The sequence below is a fragment of the Dama dama genome, chromosome 23, assembly GCF_033118175.1.
Source record: "Dama dama isolate Ldn47 chromosome 23, ASM3311817v1, whole genome shotgun sequence".
In the NCBI taxonomy this organism is placed as follows: domain Eukaryota; kingdom Metazoa; phylum Chordata; class Mammalia; order Artiodactyla; family Cervidae; genus Dama; species Dama dama.
Genome location: NC_083703.1, coordinates 24,545,985 through 24,562,508, shown reverse-complemented (window position 1 = coordinate 24,562,508; position 16,524 = coordinate 24,545,985). Strand labels below are relative to the sequence as shown.

At 40.0% G+C, this 16,524-nt stretch overlaps 1 protein-coding gene across 3 annotated transcripts in view; it reads right to left on the bottom strand.

Annotated features, from left to right (window-relative positions):
* The window catches only part of SPAG6 (sperm associated antigen 6), a 60,251-nt gene extending 49,790 nt beyond the window's left edge, over positions 1 to 10,461 (bottom strand). For 2 of the 3 annotated variants that reach the window (XM_061125727.1, XM_061125728.1), the window contains exons 1-2: positions 10,329 to 10,461; positions 10,145 to 10,240 (exon numbers count right to left, since the gene is read on the bottom strand). In XM_061125727.1, the coding sequence (XP_060981710.1) occupies positions 10,145 to 10,240; positions 10,329 to 10,353 (121 nt within the window). In that variant the 5' untranslated portion in view covers positions 10,354 to 10,461. Of the gene's footprint in view, positions 1 to 793; positions 846 to 10,144; positions 10,241 to 10,328 lie in introns of those variants that run through there. The other variant, XM_061125729.1, reaches the window with a different exon arrangement.
* Positions 10,462 to 16,524: the final 6,063 nt, after the last annotated feature.

The following is a 16,524-nucleotide window of genomic DNA, read 5'->3' as shown; positions in this document are numbered from 1 at the left end:
GCAATGCATGAGATCCCGGTTCAATCCCTGGATTGGGAAGATCCCCTGGAGGAGGGCATGGCAACCCACTCCTGTATTCTTGCCTGGAGAATCCCCATGGACAGAGAAGCCTGGTGGGCTACAGTCCATGGGGTCACAAAGAGTTGGACACGACTGAGTGACTAAGCACAATAAGCACAATTACATTATTATTTATTATTAGCTACTATATTTAGCTAGCATACCACAAGTCTCCCAGTGCTGGCTATCTTCAGTTTCCCGTTTTAGCAATAAGATGTTCTACCCCCCAAAATATATTTCACTTGTCCACATATTCAAAGGAATTTTGCTGATTTATATATTTTCTCCTCCCTTTTTCTACTTCATTTGGCCCAGCAAAAATCAGGTCAATAAAATGACACACAATTCCTTTCGCTTCTACTCCTATATTCAGTATCAAAGTTAGGCTTTCATACAGATGCTCTGTCATATGCCCTTGTTCAGACAATGAGAATTTTGAAAAATTTGTAAAAGCTAAAGTTTCCATTTAAAATATCTGAATAAGGTCATTTTTACTAGAGAAAATATTGCCCCAAATTTCTAGTCTTTGAATTGCCTCTTAGTGCTTCATAGTCTTCAGTTCCCAGGAACATGTTTTTATCTCCTACACAGGCTAAGCATGTTTTGTTACTTTAATTTCAGGTTTGTCCTAAAAATACAGATAATGCTGCAAGAGGAACTGAGGAAAGAAGGAAGGGAGGGGAGGGGAGGAGGAAGGAGAGGAGCATATATAACATAAAAAAAATTTCCTTACCTGTCTGTCCATTAGGAATCCATGGTGATTGATCCTTGGTGAGTGAATGCATGAAAATATAGAGTCCATAGGTTACAGCAGTCTGAATAACTGCTATAATATCTAATAAGACAAGGTCCTCAGTGAGCAGCTAATGAACTCACTGGGGTCTCCACTGAAGGAACCAACAAGTACTACCTAATATTGTATCTAATAGTAAAAGTAATTCACATATTATACTCTGATATCTATAAGACAGTTTTGTCTTCCCTATATAAATTCATTAAATGGTGTGAAAATGTTTATGAAATTTAACCCATAGGCTAAATCTTTACAATCTTCCCCACCCCCAACTTTATAGCTTTGAGTTTCTTTTCTGTGTTTGTTGTTTCAGTGCCATACTGGAGGCACTGCTTCTATTAATAATATTTACATTGTTATCTAGTTTTACAAAAATAAAAACCTCATGGATCCTGCCCACAATTATTCATTCAAAAAATAGATCAAGGCTTACCAAGTGGCAAGAAATAGGGACCTCACACATGAGTAAAGGCAGCTCGTGCTCTCAAAAAAGTATTGGAAGAAATTATAGAATAGCCTCAATCAACCTTTCCCTTAATTCCTTTTAATAAAACATAGGCCTATCACTTGAATTTTGCAGGCCAATTGCATATATAAGCCAGGGGGGAAAAGGTCAAACATTTATAAAGACAAAAAAATAACTCAGTCTCAGATTACATGTGTATAATTTCTATACATATTACTTCAATTTGAGGTGCTTTATAAAGATATTTAACATCTCAACTTTTTTCTACTGAAAGCAAGTCTCTGCAAATCAGGCCTCTGGGTTCACTGAAGTCACAGTAAAGATTTCTGGCTGCCCTGGTGACTTCTCTTCTTTGTTTTCTCTTTTTTAAATTGTAGTAAGATACACCTAACATTAAATTGACCATTTTAACCACTTTAAGTGCACAATTCAGTGATATTAAGTACAGTTATAATGTTGTACCACCATCACCTCTATCATTTCCAGAACCTACTCATCATTCCTAACAGATACTGTATACCAATTAAACCATAACTCCCCATATCCACCACTCTCAGCCTGCAGTAGTTTCTACTCTATTTTCTGTATCCATGAATTTGCCTATTTTAGATACTTCATATAAATGGAATCATACAATATTGTCCTTTTTTGTCTGGCTTCTTTCACTTAGCAAAATATTTTTAAGGTTTGTCCATATTGTAGCACATATCAAAATTTCATTACTTTTTAAGATAGAATAATAGTGGTAAAGAATCTGCCTGCCAAAAACAAAAGAACAGAAAAAAAAAAAATCTGCCTGCGTCATCAACGCAGGTTCCATCTCTGGATTAGGAAGATCCCCGAGAGAAGGAAATGGCAACCCACTCCAATATTCAGTTCAGTTCAGTCACTCAGTCGTGTCCGACTCTTTGCGACCCTATGAATCACAGCACTCCAGGCCTCCCTGTCCATCACCAACTCCTGAAGTTTACTCAAACCCATGTCCATCGAGTCAGTGATGCCATCCAGCCATCTCATCCTCTGTCGTCCCCTTCTCCTCCTGCCCCCAACCCCTCCCAGCATCAGGGTCTTTTCCAATGAGTCGACTCTATGCATGAGGTGGCCAAAGTATTGGAGTTTCAGCTTCAGCATCAGTCCTTCCAATGAACACCCAGGACTGATCTCCTTTAGGATGGACTGGTTGGATCTCCTTGCAGTCCAAGGGACTCTCAAGAGTAATTCTTCTGCGCTCAGCTTTCTTCACTGTCCAACTCTCGCATCCATACATGACCACTGGAAAAACCATAGCCTTGACTAGACAGACCTTTGTTGGCAAAGTAATGTCTCTGCTTTTTAATATGCTATCTAGGTTGGTCATAACTTTCCTTCTGAGGAGTAAGCGTCTTTTAATTTCATGGCTGCAATCACCACCTGCAGTGATTTTGGAGCCCAAAAAAATAAAGTCTGACACTGCTTCCACTGTTTCCCCATCTATTTGCCATGAAGTGATGGGACCAGATGCCATGATCTTAGTTTTCTGAATGTTGAGCTTTAAAAGCCAACTTTTTCACTCTCCTCTTTCACTTTCATCAAGAGGCTTTTTAGTTCCTCTTCACTTTCTGCCATAAGGGTGGTGTTATCTGCATATCTGAGGTTATTATTGCCTTGGAAATCCCATGGATAGAAGGAGCCTGGTGGGCTACAGTCCATGGAGTTGCAAAAGAGTCAGAAACAACTTAGTGACTAAACAACAACAATATTCCATTGTATGTACATGCATTTTGTTTGTCTATTCATGTGTTAATGAACATTTGGGTTGTTTCCACCTTCAGGTTTGTGAATAACGCTGCTGTAAACATTGATGTGCAGGTATCCATCTGAGTCCCTGCTTTCAATTCTTCTGAGCAAATGATGAAGCTGTTGTTTTCTCTTTTACAGATATACCTACTACACCCATCTGCCTGGAGAAGACTGGAATGTCGGGATAAGGCTAGTACAGAGAAAAGAGAAGACATTGCTAAAAGAACTGCCTGCTCCAAGAGGTTTCATGGGTAATTTCTGAAAAGGAAACTTTTGAAAGGCAATCAGTTCAAAAATCTATCTTCATATGTATACCTGTGGCTGATTCTTGTCAATGTATGGTAAAAACCACCACAATATTGTAAAGTAATTAAAATAAATAAATTAATTTAAAAAAATCTATCTTCAGATGAAATTTTTGGTTTTACTCATACTCTGCCTACATTGTTTTGAGATAGTTCACTCTAAAAGATATGGATACAAAGATAATAATTAAGAGTGATGGAGTGGAGGGGGGGCTGGGTGTTTTGTTTTTTTTTTAAATCAGAAACATAGTTTAGGTAATAGTTGCTACAACTGAACTCTGAGCATAAAACTTGAGTTTCGGGGCAGCAAAAGTAAAAAGAGAATCATTCTGTGAAATAAAAGGAAGCAGGAACAATTTTTTTCCCTGAAATCATAGGCCTAGCTTGAAACATAATATTTAAACAAATAGCAAAAGATCGATTGTATAAAAGAGTATCACTTGGGGACTTCCCTGGTGGTCTAGTCTGTCAAGATTTCACCTTCCAGTGCAGATCATGGAGGGTCGATCCCTGGCTTGGAAGCTAAGATCCCACCTGCCTCGGGGCCAAAAAACATAAAACAGAAACAATATTGTAATAAATTCAATAAAGACTTTAAAAATGGTCCATATCAAAAAAACTTTTAAAATAATATAATTTTATATTTAAAAAGTAACAGCAAAATGCACAACGTCTTCAATGATAGATTTTAAAAGTCATGGGAAAGTCTAAGTAGCTATTTTTAAACAAGCCTTCAAAAAAAGAAGAGGGAATATTATTAGACTAAATCTACAAAGACAGTTCCATGGAAAACTAATGTAATCTAGCATTCGTACACAATTAAATAGTGATTCTAACTCGACAGTGAGTGGACAGAGATCATTTCCTTTGGAGACATAGGCACACATACTCAAGCATAAATATCACTAGTTTTCACCTCAATTTTTAACAGAACTTGATTAAAAAATAAATTCTAAACGGAGCCGCACTTATAAGACCAGGGTGTATGGCAAAACCAATATTTCACTTTGAAAATTAGGTAAGTCTGACTTGTGTTCAGATGGGTCAACTACAAAGCAAGGGCAATTTTTTTCTCAAGGTATGGCCCTGGATTTCTCCTAGGACCAGTACATCTACTTAACAGAAATCCCAAAGTTTTGCTCCCTGTGAATGTGGAAGAAAAGTCCTTCACACAAAGTATGATTAAATAAAGAACAAAAGGAAGTGCTAAGTATTCGCTCACATCAATCAACCAACAAATATCAAGAGCCTCCTTCTTCACTGAGCTTTACTTCACATGTTCTCAAAAAGCCCAGGAGGGCAGGCGGTCAGTCAGAGGGCAGCTGGCCTCTCTGGGCAAGGTCTCCCAGGCACTCTTCGTGGCGGGGGTCAGTCCAACAACTCTGTCAAATACTCTCTCTTGGTTCTCAACTTCCAGGGGATTAGACACTTTCTCTGGGTGATTTGAAAGAGCCTCTGGTTTGATAAGGCTTTCCTTAGAAGTTAAGAGGAAGCCAAAAGGTCTTCTAGAACTCTGAGGCCAGTTTAAGTGCTAAACACAACTTCCATTTCCTCAAATCTCCGGGTATTTATCAATCAAAGTTAGTCTTCAGCATGTAGGCCTTCACTCAAGGTCCCACAGTGGTCCTCGAGGAGACCTCAAAAGCCATTACACACAATTACTGAACAGTCACTGGTACCCAAAGGCCTGAACAGATGACGTATCTTAAAAGTTAACCCTAAGTGGGAATTCCCTGGGGGTCCAGTGGTTAGGCCTCCACACAGTCACTGCCGACGACAGGGGTTCAGTCTCTGGTCTGGGAATTAAGCTCCCACAAGCCACGTGGCTCGGCCAAAAAAAAAAAGTTAACACTGAGGTTTATTCGAAACTCCTAGAACATCTATGAATGGTTTCCTGATACCTCAGGTAACACAGGAAGAGCACAAAGTCAGCTAGCAATAGGGAAACAGGTCCTAGTCCCAGTTCGGCCACTAACTCACTTAGAGATGAGGGCAATTATCCAGACTTCTTTGAGATTTAACCACAGTGAAGATGATACCTACTCTACTCACCTGAGCTGTTGTAAGAATCTAATCTAAGAGATATGAAAACACTTAGAAAAATAATTACTCCTTCCTTCATCCTCTTTAAACTTGTTGAACATCTGCTCTATGATAAGCTAAGCATTATGTTAAGCATAGAACTTAACAGTTAGTAGAGAAAGCAGAAATTAAACTATTACAATTGTGATGACTATGAAAGAGAAAAGTTAGAATCAGGGAAACATAAGAGACAACTCACTGGAAGGGCTCGAGGAAGGTCTCCCTGAGGAATCAACATCTAAATAGAGCTATAAAGAATGAGTAGGAATTAACTGGGCAAAAAAGTGTAGGAAAAGGTTCTAGTCAGAGGAGCAAAGGCCTTGAAAAAACACTCAAATGTAAAGTGTTTTTAGAAAACACTGAGATAACTTTTCAAAGCCATTTAATCTGTGACATTAAAATTTAACCCACACAATTTGCCATTTTAAGAACCTACTCTTTCAGGCTCATGTACTGCTTGGATTTTTTTTTTATTTTTTCAGTCATCCAGCTTTTCCTAGGAAAACAATGAAATTCTAGTCCTGGTTGTATTATTTTCTACTTATGTACCAATGCTTAGATATCAAAACAGGAAATGTCCACATAGGAACAATGATTTGGGACAAACAATAAAACTCTGAAAAATCTTGTTTATAGGACATACTAGGTGCATACAAATTCAGAATTTTTATAGTTCCCTGGAATATTTTCCACTTAAGTATATGTAAAAAGAAAAAATTAAAAACCTCTATCACTATCCTTAAAAAAAAAACAACTCTATCTCTATCCTTAAAAAAGAAAAACACTCCCTCTATCATTAATAAAAAGTGCTGTAATTATCATACATTCAGAACTATAAGGCTCCTTTTATATTGGAAAAACATCAAATTTAAAGAGCATAACTCATTAAGTTTTGTTTTTTGGTTTTTTTTTTTCATTAAGTTTTTTGAAATTGCTTTACTAATTATTTTTTCGGTTCTAAAATCCTTTAGAAAAGTAGTTTTTGTAGGAGACTCATGCTTCATGTATCTACCAGGATGTGTTTTCAATACATCATAAATGCCAGCTACAGGCTTTTCCTTCTCATAGAAACCGAAGTGCTAGATCATTAATCTGAAGATTTTCACCCTGTGCCAGACACATGTAATTTAAAATTTTATGTCAATATGCGTTACTTATTATCTTGAATTATGAACCAAATAAATTGCCTCAATTTGTAAATTCGTTTCATACAGGTGCATATTTAAAGTGTTAGGCAAACTTTTCTATTCCTACTCTTTTGAAAATATGCATAACTTTTGATTTGCCATGTTTACCATTTGGGTATAGGTTATAAGCAAAATATTACAAAGTATTATTTTAAACTTTACCCTTACTTTTCTTATATAAATAGCTGCTTCAGAAGAAGTTTATTTAATGTAGCTACGCAGTTTAAAAATCAAGTTCTTGGGGCTTTTATTAGCTTATTTTAAAAGACCTTCTAAACAACCAAAGAGTGGCCTGGCACTCCAGTATACCATAAAACATCTTTCTTACATTTTATAATTAAACAACCACTTCCAAATGCTGAAATTCTACAATTGGTACAAGTTACTATGTATTATCTCTATCACTGCAGTCAAGTGTTACTAATTATTCAAAGAGGGAAAGTATTCAAATTCATTTTTAAATACCTGTAAGATTTAAGGGCTCAGACATATAGGGTTTGAAAGTGCATAATGAGATTTTATAACAAACTTTTTAATGTTTTCATGTATGTTCTTTTGATTTAGAAAGAACAAAATCTCAAAGAGGAAAAAAATCCAGGTTACAGACACACTGTACACAGTTTTTATAGTAAGTCAAACCTATTTTTGTCCAAATACTCTGAAGAAGGTATCTTGCAACACTGTGTTTTAAAATTACTTTGGACATAATTAATAGAGCAAATTCTCTCACTGACACATCAAAAACACAATGAAAAAGATCAGAGATTTTTAAATGAAATAAAACTTCATCGATAATTTTCACCTTTAAGGTTCCTTTCATAGTCAGTGGATTTAAAAATTCTTAACAAGATATTAATTTATCATGATGTCTATATGGAAACTTCTTTTCACATTATTTTGGACCCCCGATACATGTTTATTTAAACAGTTTATTAAGGGAGAAAAGTGAGAAAACAAAACTCTCCCAGGTATAAAGACTGTATATCAAAGTCAGGAATAAAATGTACTAGTATCTTATGTAACCAAAATGAATTCATTTGACTGGAAAAAAATTGATCAAAATATGTAATTTATGTACACATATTGTGGCTCATTCAGACGCATCTTAAATCCATAGTGATTTTTGAAAAGGAAACCACTTAAATGCTTAAATGACTAATAAGAGCAGTTTTCATAACAAAGCTTACAGGGTTTTTTTATATTAAAAGGATAAATCTATTGGAATCTTCATTATCTGTCTCTATTTAAAGTTATTAAAGGGGTGCTTAAGTTGAATTTAGATAACATGAAGTATGTGAAAATAAGTTCCTCAGGGGAAAGAAAAATCTTACCATTCCATCCTGGACATCCTAGACACTCCTAGAAATACTGTTTAGCCAACTGTCTGGAGATCTCAAGGTCCAGTCAAGTTGACATAAAATTAACCATCACAGGCTCTCACCAAGTGGAGATCATTTCAAACTGTTAAGCTATATTACTTTTGTATTCCATTCTTTTCTAAGTCAGACTGTAAGTGCAATAGGTGGCTATTTAAGAATGTCATATCTAAGTTACTTATACTTTGGTGATGACTTAGCCTGTTTGTATTGATTAAATTCCATAATATATTCTATAGTGTATACTTGTGGGAAGAGATAATCTGTCACTCTTACATTAAACATGATATTCTGCATCTTAGTAGTTATCTGTACAATTCATATTTCAGCTATCAAATTTCTAAAATAATGTCAATCATTTTCCCTTTTTAAGAAATTACATTTTTGTTTAGCTGTATACATACTGTCCAAAAAATCAAATATTTGTAAATAGCAAAAGTAGGACTGGAAGGAAAAAAAATTCCCTCAAAAAAGTGTGTTCAAAAAATGTAACATGCTCTAATAAAGTTAACATAGTCAGTGTATATGAAACACTGTATGTCCAGCACTGTGCTGGATACTTTGAGGGATATACGTGCGTGCACACAAGCACACATATACACATGCAGAAGAAAGGAAATGAATCCACGTGAAACAACTGTAGAACGAAAGATTATCAGCTTTGAAAATTTCAAAACGGAGAAGGGATGACTGGGTGCCCAAAGTTAGGGAAAAGAGGGAGGTAAGAGATCCTGTGGTGATAATCTCTGACTATAATGGTGATGGATACACACAGTATAAAATTATATAGACCTAAACACACACAAACACACACTAGTACAAGGAAAACTAGGGAAAACTAAAAAAAAAAAAAAAAAAAAAACCCAAAACCTGATGGATTGTTATCAATGCCAATATCCTGGATCACACTACAGTTTTGAGGCAACTGAGTTCTCTGTATTATTTCTTACCACTGCATGTGAATGTACACTTACTTCAAAATTAATAGCTTTTTAAAGTGATTATAAAATACACTTTCCCTATTCTAACTACACTCCTCCACGCCCCCCCCCCAATAAAAGCATGCAATGAATAAGCACCAGAATTCCTCCCACTGACAATAGAAATTGCCACCTAGTGTAGTACTAATTCCCCTCAAAGAAACTCAGAGTAAACAGTGTGTCTAAAATTCTTGCCCTGGAAATATGTTCTTACTTCTCTTCTAATTCCATGTTAATTTAAATGAGTTTTAAAGATCATAACCCATAAATTGAAGGTTTCTCATGACACAGCAGCAATAAAATGCTACCTTCAGGTGGTGGTGGAATCATCCTTAATCAGACACAGAGGATGGAGAGAGAGAGAGAAGGGACCACCATTATGTGAAAAGGTAAGGAGAAAATCACACACATAGCACACACATTCTTCCTCTGCCTGTAGAATCTACATAAGTTCGGATCAAGACGTGGAATACGAGCATCACTAAAGATTTCTCAAAGCTAGGTCTCTGCCTACTTGGAATCTCTTGGGAAAATATTCAAGCATATCTTTCTTTACTCTTTCACCAACACAAGGCGAGAAATAACGTTATCAACCGCTCTGGAATTCCTTTGGTGTGAGAAAGTCAAGTCGAAGGTGATCAAAGGCAGGGCATCCGGGAAAATGGGGCTGATTAGGGTAGATTCACGTTCACATAAAGTGACTTCCAGGCAATTCGTACGGTCTTGACTTTCAAATCTGACATTTGCCTAGTTGAGATAAAGATGGAAATAGGAATGCTTGGCCCCTCTCATACCCATCCGGAAACTTGACCCGCAAAGATCCGCAAAAGAGACCGAACACTTCTACCGCCTCCGCGGTGGACTGGAGGAACTTAGAGACGCCATCGTCCGTCCCCGCCCTGCAGCTAGCTCCCAGCCAGCGGGGGAGCGGGGAGATGGGGACTTGAGGCGAGGCCAGGGGACACTGGGCGACGAAGGGACTGGAGATATAAGGTGAGGGGCGAGGCTGAGAGGAGGGCCTGGGGCAACTAGGAATGGAGGTTTGGGGAGAGGACGGGGCTGCAAGGGAGGCAAGACCCGGGTGAGGAGCGACGCGGATGCAGGCTGAGGGCTCACCCGCGTTCTGCAGCGTCTCGATGTTTTGGGGTCTGGTCGCCAGCTCCGCCACCATCTGGACGAACTGGGTCCGGGCTTTCTGGTACTGCTCGAACACTGCGGGGAGAGGCATAGGCTGGAGGGCGCCTCGCGCGGCCCTCGGGCTCCGCCGTCCTCCCTCCCCCGTCGGGGCGCCCGGGCCTACCTTGCAGCACCTGCCTTTGACTCATGGCGCCCGCGTCTCTGCGCCCGTCACCGGCTCGTGAGTGCCGGACTCGACAGCGCCGAGCCTGCGAGTCTACGGAGCAGGCAACCGCGGCTACAGCTCTGCCTCCGACGGCAGCGGCTCTCTCTGTGTACCCTCGTCTCCCGGGCAACCGACCGGAACCGGAACGCGGCCGTCTCGCGGCAACCGCAGTCCCCAGCGTGACGTCACGGCGCGGTGCCTGGGCGCCCTGCGCGGCCGGCGGTCGCAGGTGGGGAACTCCGGCTGCACGGCTCCCTGGACGCGCGGAGCTCGCCCGGCCGTCGCGGGAGCCGTGCGCCGTCGAGGGTCACACCTTGTGGGCACAGGCGTCCGCCAGGAGGTCAGAGAACTTCACAAACCGAACCCAAACTTGACTGCAGCGGGGCGAGAGGGAGCCCCATGCGCCAAGGGAACTCGATCCTAGTGCGGCGAGACAAGCACACTGCCGCGATGGCGTCGCCTGGGCTTCGACAGTCGAGAGAAATCTCACATATGACGCTGTGTTATCTGATAAATACATTACTGTCAGTGCTGCCTTCAAGTCAAATATTTTCCCCTTTAGTCCAGCTTTTATATACTGGGCATTTCAGGTTTGAGGATTCTTAGAGGGTCAGGATACCTAGGTTCATACACCTAATTATAATGTATTGAAAGCATTTAATTAGCAGTCCTAAAGATTCAATGAGAAAAGCAGACAAGGAAACAATATAAACGTCCTATCTTCCATGACTTTTCCAAATTACGACCAATTTTGCTGCTTCCTCATTTTTATGAGATTTTAAAAAACATTTTGTCTTTTAAATGTAGACTTCATTTGTTGCTGAAGGACATTTCCAAAAGAAAAGGAGAGAGACTCTTTACCTGGAAAGTCTTGATTCAAACTATCATAATCAGACTTCTCTAGCTGACATAACTTTCTTACCCAGTTTCGTTTAACAAAAGTTAGGTAGTCTATCACTGGTTTCTAGTAGGTCTGAAAACTATACCAAATGTTTCAATGACAGGTGTCAACTTTAAATGTTCCTCCATCAGAAACTACAATTTCGCCAGATGTCAAGGGGATAGTCACAGCTGCTGCTGAGTAGTGCCAAGACAGGAAACCTCTTGATGTCTCTTCTTTAATAGAAGGAAACATGCAAATTTAGCTGGTTCTCATATTTGGGATAGGTCCTATATAATAATCTTTGAAATCTCACTCTGACTTGAGCTCTCTGATGAAGTCTTGGTATTTTCTGAAGCCCCAAGTAGTTGTGGAATGGACCAGCAATCAGAAGAAGAATAATAAGTATGTTCATTGGGATCCCTGCTACCCCCAGAACAGGTGCATGTCTTTTGCTTCGAAGTTCTGAAGCCAGTAATACCCACAATCCCTTTACTTAACCCTAAGACATAAAGTCTAACAGTGATTCCCATATTTCCCTAAGGAAACAGGTGTTTTAAAATTAAAGTTTTGGTGTGTACTAATTTAGAGATGGGAGGGGGACAGATTGGACAAATAATTAAAATAGCAAATAAACCTTCATTGTAATTTTATTTTCAGTTCCTTGTTGCATTATGAAAAAAAAAATCCCCTTAAAACTAAAAGGTTCTATGTTTGGTTTCAGTCCTTTAACAATTCGAACTTCTAAGCGACTACAGCTGCCATTTTTAGTCATTGTTTTTAACTGTGTATTTTCCACTTTAAAAGCGTTGAGATAAGAGCCCAATAGTGGGGGGGGGGGGGAAAGTCTAAACCTGTAAACATGACAGTCTATTTGTGGAACACTTCAAAGTTTGAAAACTTAAGTTAAATGGAGTATAAATTATTTTAACTATAGATTCTGAGTATTTGTCATTAACAGTGTCTGTGGTTTAAACTGTATTGTTCTTGATAAAACACAATATAGAATTCTTACTTTATATCTGAAATTGGACAAACTAAAGAAACTAGATCTTTGCTCTTTATTCTACTTTCTTTTTAGAAGTCTTTAAAATTAAATGGAAAAATGTAACATAGATTAATCATAAAACAGAAAAGAATTGTTAGTAATTCAAATGTAAGATATGGCAAAAGTGGAAGATTACTTTTATTGACAGAAGTATAATTTCTGACCCACTTTTGAACTTACTAACTTTAAAATAAAATACCATTCTGTTTTACAATGTTAATTGTATGCCCCAAGATGACATACACACCTCTAACAGTTAAGTAGTGAGAAAGAAAACTATTCAAAGGGATATTTCGATTTTAAAAAAAGAAAAGGTGCTATTAAGATTACTCTTCTAGTACCTGGTGACTTTAAATACAGATCTACAATGTACTTGACACAGTAAGCTATACATTTGATTGAGAATGAAACATATTATCTGAATTAACTTGCAAAAATGTTTCCATGAAAGATTTGTGTGGAAAACTTTGGCCCCTTTTGTATAAAGCTAATCACATGTAATTTCAAAATCATTTTTGCATCTAATTTCTCTTTTTATGAAAATGAGATTCAAAAAAGACAACATTCTAAAGCCAGTTTAAAAATCCTGCTGTTTCTCTTTAAAAATCTGCTTTGGGAATTCAGAAAAACCCATTATCATGGGAATATATTCTACACATGCCTAGAAGAAATTTTACTAATTTTAACAGACATGTTCTTTTTTCAGTTTCTAGATGAATTTTTAAAGTTAAAGCTTTGTATGTGCTAATTAGATGTTAATTTGATATAATATCCACATTTTGTAAACTGCTTCTAGATAAATCAAGTGTATATATATATTTCTCTCCCAAGCCCAAAACATTAAATATCAGTGTCTACCACACACTACAAATAACAGAATGTACCTGTCTTCTAGAACATGAAATCTAGTGGGAGATAAAGACATCTGAAGAAAGTTTAATTCATTAAACAAGCATATACTGCAGCCTGCCCCGTTTTAAGGACTATAATTGCACTCAGTGCTGTAAGTGCTTTGGGAACAAAGAAGAGGGATTTAGGGTGACATAGGGGAAAAGGTAAGAATATCTAAAATATCACTTTAATAAAAGGTGTCTTGTTTTTAAGAAAAATTAGCTGGCTTTTACCTAGACATGAAATCGCCTTTCCTCCCCCCCCACCCCAGAAATTAAAAACACAATGGCAGTACTTAATATGCATTCATTTGGCAACTGCATGTAATTTTTCAAGTTATAAGAATACAACAATCATTTTGCCACGTAAAACCTAAAATTAATAACTCCATATATACATACTTGAATGAAAAATAAAGGTATTACATACCCCATAACCAAGTTAGTTTTCTCAAAATATTACCTGTAATGATGAAACATATGACATCTTAAATGTTGCTCTGCTCCTCTTTTGAGAAAAAACCTCAGGAGTTTACGTTTGGGTTTCAGGAGACCAACCATTTGTGCCATCAAGTTGGTCAGCAAAGCAGAAGAGCCTCGGACACTTCCATCCAAGATGGGAAGATTAACATTTCTATGCAGGTGTTGTGTTTATGTCTTGTTTCCTATCATTTGCTTTTCAAGCCTTTTAAAGGCAACTCCTTATATTTTAAACTTTAAAGTTTTCACGTTTCTTTGTATTAAGGCCAATAAAATGTTTAAATATTTGACAGATTTTGCTGGCCCCAAAGTTCTAAAGATATGCCTGTAATGGCTTCCTTTTCCAGTAATTCAATGGATGCTGAGATTGAACTCAGCTTTTCCACTACCAAAGTAAACCATCATTAGGGGGAAATTCTACACACGAATAAGTTCACCTCCAAAATCACCATATAGCAAGCACAAAGTGATGAAATTGATGACGCTAACATTTGAAATACAGCGTAACACTTTCAAAGGCAATGAGACACCGCACAAAAGACAAATTATTGCTGCTATATGTGTGTGTATGTTACGTGAACATCTTCTTTTAAAGACTTACGTGGGTTTTCCTTTAAGACTGTACCCAAGCCCGGCACCACGAGATACCCTCTAGGCGCCTTGCCTTAGATGTCTGTCAGACACTCCTTCTCAGCACTCCTCAGAGCCCCCCCCCCCCCCCTTTAAAATCTTGGTGTTGTTAGACTCATCTCAAGCAAGGTCGGTACTATTCCTTTTCCATCTTTTTATTAGTACAGGACGCCAGAGACAAAAGATAGAAGATGCCACAAAGGGGAAAAAAAAAAAACACAAAAGCCCTGGAGCCTCACCAAGCCCGCGTCTGGGCCAAGACCCATGAGACGCGGTCACGCATCCCTCAGGTGCGGTCCTGTCAGGCCCGCCGCACTGGGAAGGTTCTGGACCGACGCCGCAAGGCTGGGCGCTGGCGGGTGTCCGCGCGCAATGGGCGCGGGATGCCCGGCTCGACGGCGCTGGCCCTGGCAGGCGACTGCGTTCAATGTGGACAGTGGGTGACGGGGCCCCAGGGGAAGGAATGACGACGATGCTCCACAGATGTCCTCGGCTTTTCCTTTAGGCCAAAGTTTCTCAAACTCCCAACGGGCATCTCCGCGGACTCCGCGCGATTCTAAGCCGGGGAGGGGGCGCATGAATCGGTTGGGGTCAGGCCGTTGTCTGAATCAGAAACCCGCGAGGCCCCTGCCGTGGGTTGCTGGGATGGGCCGAAAAGGGGGTGTGGGGGCGGCAGGGCCGGGAGAACCGTTGCGTGGAAAGGGCGGGGGCGCGCGGCCCGAGGGCTCGAGTGCGGAAGCGCCGCGCAGGCTCCGCACCCGCGGCGCCCCTCCCGCGGGGTCTGCGGGGGTGAGCTAGCGGGCAGGTCCCCGTTCCGACTGACTCGTGGCCCCGCGGGCCGCCGGCCTGGGGAGGGATCAGGAGGGAGAAGGGCCGTAGATGCCGCCGCCGGCGTCTGCTGGGGGCGGGTTGAAAGATGAAGAAGGCCCGAGTCCTTTCGCTTTGCTTCCCCCAGCCAGGCCTCCAGCAAGCACCGCAGCGCTGCGCGGGCTCTCGCGGAGAGGTCCCAGCGCGAGCCTCCCCACGGCGCGGCTGACCCGTGGGCCCCGGAGTGGTGCGGCCAACTCGCAGGGGCTAGCCCGGTGTAGGCAGAGGCTGGAACCCCGGGAGCAGAAGCCCCGCAGCGCTGCGCAGCCAGAAAAGCTAGCGGCGGCTGCTCAGGTCGGCCCTGCTTCCCCTGACTTTCTCCTGCCGGGACTTAAAAAAGAGAGCCCGGTTGGCTGGAGAGGGGGGATCCGACTCTCTTTGCCCCGAGTGGAGTGTGGGAATCCTACACCGCCTTAGATCGGCCAGCTTCCTAGACCCCGCGGTGCGGGCCGGATCCCGAAGGCGGGGTGAAGAGCCCAAAGCTTACTTTAAAAAAAAAAAAAAAAAGGCGTCTTACTGCGCATGTGCAAGTCTTTAAAAAATTTTTTTGACGTCATTTTGCTACATCAAATCCCAAGCCAAAATTTCTTGCTCATTGATTACACAGAAAAATAACTGTATGCTCTGATTCCTAGGAAATAGTGCAAAAGTACAAAGAGAAGATGTTTAAGGTTTCTGATTTCACAAAAATAGCCCAGGCTGTGTATCCACCCGGTCCTTCGGTTCCCCCCACAGATTATCAGAGCCGAGAGGTAGCTCCGCTAAAATGTAGGCTAGACTTGGAAGTCTCAGTGGCACAGCTTCCCATTCTTTAAGTGGAAATACTTGCGCTATGATTTGCATCCTCCTTAGTCCAAGCAAGCTATGCAACTTCTGTCATCTTTTTTAAAAATATACATTTCAGAGGAAACACCTTGAATATGGCTAAAGCTGTATTACTTTACCTCCTATTTCAGTGTTACCTCATATTTATTTTTTAAAGCGAAGAATAAAGGTTCTTATATGGACATAAGAAAAAATTAATGACTACCTATATGAAGAAAATGCTAATGCCTTTCCCCTTAGTAAGACAGGAAATGAATTGTAAAGAAACACTTTTTATTCAAGAAGTGATTCCCCCCCCCCCCGTGAAATAATAATTGCCTATCATTTTGATTTTAAGTGAAGGGTGAAGGTCTTGGAAGTTTACAAAGTTTGTAATGTCGGTGTATTTATGGTCAAATTCCAAAGAATCAAATTTACTAAGACACTTTTGCCTTAGAGAATGCTTTGCAATACTAAGAACACCAAATGGAGACAAATTAAGATAGAGACTTTTTGTAGCACAACTGGATAAAAAAACACTGATTTTTAAAAATG